This window comes from Heterodontus francisci, chromosome 46 (genome assembly GCF_036365525.1).
Source record: "Heterodontus francisci isolate sHetFra1 chromosome 46, sHetFra1.hap1, whole genome shotgun sequence".
NCBI lineage: Eukaryota > Metazoa > Chordata > Chondrichthyes > Heterodontiformes > Heterodontidae > Heterodontus > Heterodontus francisci.
Window position 1 is genome coordinate 18,660,024 of NC_090416.1, and position 9,687 is coordinate 18,669,710.

The following is a 9,687-nucleotide window of genomic DNA, read 5'->3' on the forward strand; positions in this document are numbered from 1 at the left end:
CCGCGGAAGAGGGGCAGGCAATCGGGGAGGACGGAACCCCCGACGGCCCGCAACCTGGACCTGTGAATTGCCACCTTGGCCAGGCCCAGGAGCAGACCGACGAGGAGATCCTCCTCCCGGCCCACGCCCCTCCGCACCGGGTGCCCAAAGATCAGGAGCGTGGGACTGAAGTGCAGCCAGAATTTGAGGAGCAGCCCCTTCAGATACTCAAATAGGGGCTGCAACCTCGCACACTCCGTATAAATGTGGAACACGGACTCGTCCAGGCCGCAGAAAGTACAGCTGGCCTGGGAGTCCGTGAACCTACTTAAAAGCCTATTGCACGGGACTGCTCTGTGCAGCACCCTCCACCCCAGGTCCCCGATGTAAAGGGGGAAGACTCCCGCGTAGAGAGACCTCCATCGGGGTTTCCCCTCGCCGCCAGATGGCAACGCGGACCGCCAGGGCGTGTCCGGCCGGCTGACGAGGGCGAGGAAGTGGAAAGTGTGCAGGAGCAGCCCGTACAGGAAACCCCTCCGCGCCGATTGGAATGGCACGGAGGGCATTCCCGAGAGGCGGCTCGGGTTGTGCGGGACCGGCTCCCGAGGAGGGTTTCGGGGCCTGGGTCCGATGAGCAGTTCCGGCCGAGCGGGGGTCAGCTCGGCCGGGATCGCTCCGCACTCCCGAGCCCCCTCGCCACCCGCAGTGAGGGGCGTCCCGGGGGTTTCGGCGACTCCTCCGCCCGCCGGACCGTCCCCGGAGTCGGCCGCCCGGACAGCCGAGGCGCTCTCCTCCGCCGGCGGGGGAGCGCCCTGACTGGAGGCGACCATGTTCCAGACTCGGAAAAGATCCCGGTAAAAGACAGGCAACTCCCTCAGAGAGGCGCGGCTAACGGACTCCACTGGGAGCTGCGTGTCGTCTTGAAGGCAGTGACACCGGCGGAAAAAATACGTCGCCAGCGCACACCATCTGGGAGGACGCTCGACGTACAGGTATCTCTGCAGGGTCCGAAGGCGGAGAGTCGCAGCCTGGGTGCGGACGCACACCAGCGACTGACCGCCCTCCTCGATCGGGAGACTCAGGACCGCGGCAGAGACCCAGTGTTTCCTCTTGCCCCAGAAGAAATCGACGAGTTTCTTCTGGATCTTGGTGGCAAATACAGGGGGCGGGGCCAAAGTGACCAACCGGTACCACAGCATGGAGGCCACCAGTTGGTTTATGACCAACGCTCGGCCCCTGTAGGAAAGCACTCGGAGCAGTCCTGTCCAGCGCCCCAGCCGAGCGGTGACTTTCGCCTCCAACTCCTGCCAGTTTGCCGGCCAGGCTTCCTCAGCGGGACTAAGGTGGACTCCCAGATAGAGGAGGTGCGTGGTGCTCCACGCAAAAGGTGTCATCTCCTCCGGCAGGGAGTCCACCCGCCACTGACCAACCAGGAGTCCGGAACATTTCTCCCAATTGATCCTCGCGGAGGACGCGGCAGAAAAGGTCTGCTGGCAGTCGCGCATCCTCCGCAGGTCAACGGGATCTGTGATTGCGAGGAGCACGTCGTCGGCGTAAGCCGAGAGGACGACCCGCATGGCCGGCTCGCGCAGAGCCAATCCCGTCAACCTCCTGCGAAGCAGGCACAGGAAGGGCTCCACGCAGATGGTATACAATTGGCCGGACATGGGGCACCCCTGACGCACTCCTCTCCCAAATCGAAGGGGCGCCGTCAAGGACCCGTTAACTTTGACTAGACACTCTGCGGCGGCGTATAAAAGTCGGACCCGGGCCACAAAATGCGGCCCGAGTCCGAAAGCGCGCAGAGTCCCGAAAAGGTAATCGTGATCCACCCTGTCGAACGCCTTCTCCTGATCGAGGGAGAGAAAGGCGACCGACTGACCAGTCCTCTGGGAAAGATGGATCAGGTCCCGGACCAGGTGGATGTTGTCCTGGATGGACCGGCCCGGGACCGTGTAGGACTGGTCGGGGTGGATCATGTGGGCCAGCACGGAGCCCAGGCGGGTAGACATAGCCCGGGCAAAGATCTTATAATCCGTGCTGAGGAGGGAGACCGGACGCCAGTTTTTAAGCAGGCGGAGATCGCCCCTCTTCGGCAGCAGGACGATGACCGCCCTGCGCCACGAGAGGGGCATCTCCCCGGTCGCCAGGCTTTCCCCCAGGACCCGCGCGTAATCGTCCCCCAGGACGTCCCAGAACGCCCTGAGGAACTCCACGGTCAACCCATCCAGCCCTGGGGATTTGCCCCTCGAGAACTGGTGGAGGGCGCCAGTCAGCTCCGCCAACGTGAGCGGAGCCTCCAATCCTTCGGCGCCCTCCGGGCTGACCTGCGGCAGGTCCTCCCACAAAACTCTGCGCGCATCCTCACTGGACGGATCCGGAGAGAACAACGCACTGTAATACGTCCGGACCAGGAGGCCCATTCCCTCTGGATCCGTGATGGAGGATCCGTCGTTGGCCAGCAGCTCGACGAGCTGCTTACGGACCCCCCGCCATTTTTCCAGCGAGTAGAAGAAGGGTGAGGCGCGGTCCAAATCTTCCAGGATCTGGATCCGTGACCTCACGTACGCGCCTCGGGACCCTATGAGCTGCAGGTTCCTCAGCGCGCCCTTCTTCTCTTTGTACGCCTGCCACAGGGCCGGGTCCACGACGGCATGACCGAGGCGGGATTCCAAGTCGAGCACCTCCCTCTCAAGGCGCCCGATCTCGGCTTCCCGCCTTTTGGTCGACCCCTTCGCGTACTCCTGACAGAAGACGCGGATGTGAGTCTTGCCCACATCCCACCATAGCCTCAAGGAGGGGAAGCCCCCCTGCTTCCTTCTCCAGTCGGCCCAGAATCGACAGAACGAGTCCCGAAATCGCACGTCCTCCAGCAGCCGGTTGTTAAAGTGCCAGTACGCGGACCCCGCCCGCGTGCGGAGCGGAGTGAACTCCGCCCACACCAGGCGGTGGTCCGAGCACGGCACCAGCCGCATGGAGGCCGCCGAAACGCGGGAGACGTACGCCTGCGAAATGTAGAGGCGGTCGATTCGCGACCCCCCTCCTCCAGACCTCCACGTGAAGGCGCTGGAGTCGGGATGGAGATTCCGCCAGACGTCCACCAAGTTAAGGGAGCTGATCAGTCCCCTCAACTTCTCCACCGACGCTTGGCCGCGCTGGGGACCGGAGCGATCCCCCACCTCGAGGGTGCAGTTAAAATCCCCCCCGAGGATGATGCACTCGCCGCTATCGATGGAGCTCAAGAGAGTGGACACTTCTTCAAAGAAGCGCGCTTGCAAAGCGCCGGGCCTGGGCGCGTACACGTTCACAAAGTGGAGCGGCACGCTACCCAGGCGAACGGCGAGGTGGAGCAAGCGGCCCGGCACTAGCTCCTTGACCCCCAAGATCTCCGGCTGAAAAGTCGGGGCCAACAAGATAGCCACCCCACTAGAAATAGGGGTGAGGTGACTCATGTAGACCCCACCCTGCCACTCCAGGAGCCAGGTGGCTTCGTCTCCCGGAACGGTGTGGGTTTCCTGCAGAAAGCTCACCGCGTATCTCCCTTCCCTAAGGACTGAGAGATTGTGAAATCTGCGGTGAGCCCCTCTGCTGCCGTTGATGTTGAGGCTGGCTATGGTTATCTTCATGTCAAAGGTACTTAAAACCCGTCACCAACAGCTCACTGTGAGGAGGGAGTGGAAGTGCACCTGGCCCTCCACTCCCCCAGCAACCCATTGAGGAACACATTAAAACGGCGCCTCTCAACCAGTTTCACGTCCGCGCGCTTGCCCGCTATCTTAAGGGCGGCACGGACGGACTGGATGATCAGCGCCAGATTCGACCAACGGTCGAGGGCCAGCTGAACTTTATTGCGGCAACCCCTGCAAGCCGCGAGGAAATCCCGGAGTTCCGCCGTGGGGATGAGAGGAGATTCGGTGGGAGGCACGAGGGACTCCACCACCTCACTGGCGATGGAATCAAGATCATCCTCCGTGCCCCGCACCGAATCCCCATCCTCCTCCGGGTCGTCACCGCCAGCGGCCGACACATCCACCACACACTGTGGGGCGGACGCCCCGGCCGCGCCAGCTGGTCCCGCCTCCGTCACGATCCCACCCCCAGGATCGATGGCGGAGGAGTCCTCTCTGGGTTCTATTGTGAAACTGGAGCCTGTAGGCACCAGCGGCTCAGGACCCCCCTCCACCTCCGTCCCCAGGGCAATGAGTGGTCCAGGGGAGACAGAAGTTCCCGACTCCGGGAAACCAGCCGGAGCCGAGATTGGAGGCGGAGGGAGGAGGCTATCTCCCGCTCCGCCAGCACCCACAGGCCCAGCAGGTGGGGCAGCATTCTCAGTTATAACTGGGTCGGGTGTCTCCTGGTTGGTGGTGGACTCCGGCTGGGAGGCCCGACCCTCTGGGGCCTCGCCCTCCCCTTCATTCAGGACACCCGACCCAGTAGCAGTGGCAGAATGGGCGGCTTCCCCAGGCTCCCCCACCACAAGCAGGGCCCCACTTACTCCTTCAGGAGGGGCCTCATGTACCGGGGCCATCTCCTCCCCTCCATCCTGAGGAATAGGGAGCACCTGCCCGGACTTTGCAGCCTTGGTGGTGGCGGTAGGGGAAACCTGGGGACCCGAAACAGGAGACAGCTCCCCTCCAACAGATGGGCCCTGCGCCTCAGGGCCCCTTGTTACCTCTGTGGAGGGGTGCCTTCTCCTCTTTTTCCCAGTTGTGTGCGGAGGCTCAGAGACCTCCATATCATCAGAGGCCTCCACCTCCACACTCTCCTTTTTTTTATTCACCCTGGGCCTGAGCCCAGCCCTGGGGCAAGTTGACTTCCCGAGATCGGGCCTTGGGCTGAGCTCAGGCTCGGGTAGTATCACGATATCCAGGGGACGCACCTCTCGATGTTTATTTCTCCTCCGCGCCTTCCTTCCACTTGGACGGTCACCCCCCTCCCTGCCGGAGGCCGTGAAAACCACAGCCTCCGGTACCGACTGAATGGTATCTGGTGGTGGTGTAGTGGGGGTGGGAGGAGGTGCAGCGTCGCCACCCTGGGCCGCTGAGTTGGAGTTGGCAGCCGGGAGGTTGGGGCAGTTCTTACGAACATGACCCACCCCCTTACAGACATGGCACCGCACCCCGTCCAAGGTCCAGAAGACGCGGTAGGCCGTCCCCTGGAATTCTACATTGAAGTGGCCCTCTGTCACCTCCTCCCGCGCCAGCCGCATGAATAACTGGCGGCGGAAGGAGTAGACGTGTCGGAGGCTGTTCTCCCGAAGACCGAGCGGGACTGGGGTGAGCCCCGTCTTTACCTCCCCCAGATGGTGCAGGTGGGGAAGGAGGAGCTCACCAGGGATGAAGGGTGGGACATTGGATAAAATGAGCCTTTGCGCAGTGGCCTCCAGGGGGTCCACTGGCAGAAAGGTCCCGCCCACGGTGAGCCCCTTGCTCAGAGCCAGGGACACCGCCCGCTCGGTCTTCAGGAAAAACACTGCCTTCCCGTACATTTTAGAGGCTGCAACAATGGCCGAAGGGCCGACAACCTCGGCCATTACTTTCACGCATGCCTCTATAGTCATGTTCGGGTGGACGTAGCTCTTGACCCCATGCTTCGTTGTTAATAAAGCAAACGGTGACGGGGCAACAGGTGCAGCTGCAGCAGCCGCAGCAGCATATGAACGGGAAGGCCCCGCCACCGGCGAAGAGGGGCTTGCCATGGGGTCTAAGAGCTACGTCCACCCCCAAGAAACAAAACAAATTTACACAATTTTTTTTAAAAAGCAAACTTTAAACAAGGTGGAGTGGGAGTAGAGGAGGATGGCGTAGGATGGTAAAGGAAAAGGGGAGGATAGGTGATTGAGGCGACTGAGTGGAGGAAGGGAGAGAAAGGCTGAAAAGGATGTTTGTTTCAACTGCCAGTTGGAGCACCTTTATCACAATTAGTCCAAACTTGTTTGTTGTCTTCCAGTTGGGGGAGGCTTCTTCGCCCGGGACAGCTGGAGCCGCCCGGTACTCTCCTCTTCTGATTTTAACAAGACAGTCTTCACCCGGGCAACTCCAGCTGTCCCGAGCAGGCAGTTGGGGTGGGGAGGGAGCTCCCTGTGTGCAAACACCAATACAAACACAGGGGCCCTTACTGGATTTGGCTGCCCCACCCCTGAGTCTTCAGGCCTCTTCTCCCTCCCCCAAACAGTTTAAACTTAATAGTCTTTCAGGTGCCCTGACACCCACCTCTCCAGAAAAATTGCAGCCTTCCTTGATGGTTTCCCTCCACTCTGTATTCACCTTTCTCCAATCTCTCTCTCCAGTTGCTGCAGTTTCCACTCTCCACTCTGCAATTGCTGCAACACAGGTGCAGCTGCTCCCCCTGATTGCTGGCAGGAAGTGCTCCAAATTGACCAGCCAATCCCCGTGCTGTACCTGTCCTGGGAATGTTTGATGGGGACAGTGTAGAGGGAGCTTTACTCTGTATCTAACCCCGTGCTGTACCTGTCCTGGGAATGTTTGATGGGGACAGTGTAGAGGGATCTTTACTCTGTATCTAACCCCGTGCTGTACCTGTCCTGGGAGTGTTTGATGGGGACAGTGTAGAGGGAGCTTTACTCTGTATCTAACCCCGTGCTGTACCTGTCCTGGGAGTGTTTGATGGGGACAGTGTAGAGGGATCTTTACTCTGTATCTAACCCCGTGCTGTACCTGTCCTGGGAGTGTTTGATGGGACACTGTAGAGGGAGCTTTTCACAATTTCAGGTACTCCAAGAACTGTGCACTCAATGGGAGTCCCCAGCACTGATATTCTTCTCTTGGTGAGCTCAGTAGAGAGAGTCTTGAGTGGTGCCCACTCCTTAAAGCATGCAGTGTCACAGTGGGTAGAAGCAGATGCTTGTGTATAAGTAACGCAGGGACTGTGCTGTCTGTCTGATGTGCTGCAGGGAGGCAGATCGAGCGATTCTCACAGCCTGTCGGGAGAGTGGAGCCAATGAAGAAACCTTCAGCAGGGTCGCACAACAGCTCAATAGCAAGTCAGCCCAGGAGGTGAGATTTGAGAATACGGGACATTCCCTCAATGGGTCTGAATGCAAAGAACCGGTAAAAGGATGCTTAGTGTGTCTGTCACTGCCTGATGGGTCAGCAAGGTAATCCAGTGTGTCACAGCCATACAGACCAGGAAGGACGCAGCTCTGTGTCACTCTGACCTTACCTGGGGCTGGGAAACACCAGCCAGAGTCCTGTGACTGCTGGGGGTTAGAATCAAGAATCCTTCCTCGCCCCAGGAAAAGGAGCTGATGTGGAGTTGTCTAAACCTGAAGGAGATGTGGTTGGGAATCAGATTGGAGACTGCAAGGATAGCTACAGACTGAGATAGTCAAATAATCCACAGGATTCCCTGGTTGCTGCATTGCCAGGAGAGAGAGGGGATTGTGCCTGTGCAGTAGGATTAATACCTGGAGTTTTGTTCAAGTTTGTATTTTTGCAAGTATTTATATGGGATAAATGGGTGAATAGAGTTTACCTTCTTCCGCATCCCAATTTCCATTCCTCCGGCATTGGTGGCTGGGCCCTAGGCTCTGGAATTCCCTCTCTTCCTCGCTCTGTCCTCCTTTAAGATGCTTCCTGAAATTCACCTGCTTGACTGAGTTTTGGGTCACCTGTCCCTGACATCTCCTTATGAGGCTTAGAGTCTGATTTGTTTTTGATAACGCCCCTGTGAAGCGGCTTGGGACGTTTTAGTACACGGAACGTGCTACATAAACACTATTGTAAATGGATTTGTGGAGAGGGGAGAATGTACACGGGTGCTGGGAGGAACAGGTCATCTTCCACACACTGCCTCATTTTATCTGCTGCGCCTAGGTCTGTTATTCTGACTATGCTGTCTGCATCTGTTCACTAGGTTTCACGGCGATTCCGGGAGCTGATGTGGTTGTTTCACACCTCGGGCGATGCCACTACTGATGAGGAGGAGGATGCTGTGAGTAGCAGTAACCCAGAGCAGCTTGCACAGCGCCTGGTTTCCGATGAGGAACAAGACTGATAATCCCCTGAGGAGCTGTTGGGACACGCATGTAATGGAGCTGACATTCCAGGATGTAAATCTTTGTGCTGTTGTCGACCTATGCAGGAAAGCTGTGAGGCTGATGAGAAGGAGCAACCGACAGTGACACAGACTCCTAAAGAGGGCCTGACTATTGTGTGCTTTGCCTGGCACTGGGTTACGTTAGATGATTGAAGGATCCTGGAAGTTCTGAACTGTGCCATTTTTTGCAGTCCAGTGTGTTGAATTTTGTGGATGTCCTTCAGCTGCTGCTTGCTTGCTGGACCTTTTCTTTGAACTGTCCTCTATGCTGTTATCAGGTCCTTAAGTGTATTCCTGTTCCTGGCATGCACAGTCTGAGTTATTCCATATTTATTGGAGGGGCAACAATAGCCATGTGTTGAAGAGCAGCTATAAATTGTGACGTTTGGTCCTGATCCTTTAACAAAAAAGGAGCTGAAGGCTCATTGGCAGGCGAGAGACTGCTTGTGATACTGTCACTGATTTTAGGAATCTTAGGGTGAGGGTGTGCTTTTATATTGCATCTTCAGGGGTTTGATCATACTGCTGTCTGCCCTGGTTCTGCAGTCGAACTGTACAGTTTCCATGGTGATATGCAGAAGCTGGGCTGTGTGGGGACTGCAGGATTGCTGGACGATCTGTCGTCTTCCCTCCCCTGGCACCGGGCTTGTTGATTTTGATGCTCGAGTGTGGGGAAGGAGCCTGGGAAGCTGAATCTATTCCACTAACCAGTATGACTGCCTGCGCTGTACGCAGTATTATTGTTCCCTTCCTTATGCAATAGAAGTTTTTAAACAGAAGCTGCTGCGGGGGACTGGCAATTCCAGTTCCCCAAGGCAGCGGAATCAATGAATTAATTCAGACATGATCATGATTTGCACATTTTAAGTATATATTCTTAGAGTGGAAGTATTGTATTGAAAACAGATTGTCAACCCCTTCACAGGCAGGAGAATGGATCGAGCTGGTTCTCCTGTCTAAGACAGCTGCGGGTGGGGGGGGGGGTTTACAGTCTTGCTGGTGAGTGCAATGGTATTATCGCCTCAGTTGGAGGGATTATTTTAAACGAGCAGACTACCCAAACCCTCCCAGGAGCTTCATGGGTAACTGCAGTGGCCAGTCAGTCTGACGGCTTCAGATCAAAGGTAGGGCTTTTGCCTGGCTTGTGGTTAAAAAACCTGAAGCAGGGTCCCCTCCCACCTGAATGTTGGGGTGAGCATAGGATTGGCTCTGCAGCAGCAGGAGGAAAAAAGTGAAAAGCATCAACTACTGGCTGCACTGTGCAAGTAGTGTTTGTGCAATGGATCCAAAGTTTGGACTTTGAATCATTACCAGCTGTTGTCAGATTTCTTTTGGATTTTCTCCTTTCTGTTGGTGCTGTAAATATGTATGTGTAATGTATCCTTTGTGTATCTTAAGTTATAGTAGTGATTGTATATACATTTGTTACTGAAAACTAGCACTGTGTCTAAGAGTCAGAAATAGTTCAATAAATCTTTTCACATGGTTTCCTTTCTGAAATGGTCTGCTCGTTTCAGTAAGGTGACAGGTACAGCACGGGGTTAGATACAGAGTAAAGCTCCCTATTTGTACCCTGTCTAATAAACAAATGGCTCTTACCTGCTGAACAGCAACTCTGTACAGGTAGTGAGTGATCCTTGTGCTGCTAGA

The 9,687-nt window shown here is 56.8% G+C and overlaps 1 protein-coding gene across 4 annotated transcripts in view; it reads left to right on the forward strand.

Annotated features, from left to right (window-relative positions):
• Window positions 1–9,537, forward strand: part of LOC137356962 (GON-4-like protein) — an 81,805-nt gene extending 72,268 nt beyond the window's left edge. Inside the window, exons 30-31 of one of the 4 annotated variants that reach the window (XM_068022856.1) lie at window positions 6,893–6,995; window positions 7,855–9,537. In XM_068022856.1, the coding sequence (XP_067878957.1) occupies window positions 6,893–6,995; window positions 7,855–7,995 (244 nt within the window). In that variant the 3' untranslated portion in view covers window positions 7,996–9,537. The remainder of the gene's footprint in view (window positions 1–6,892; window positions 6,996–7,854) is intronic. The other 3 variants (XM_068022858.1, XM_068022859.1, XM_068022857.1) reach the window with 3 other exon arrangements.
• The last annotated feature ends 150 nt before the right edge of the window (window positions 9,538–9,687 follow it).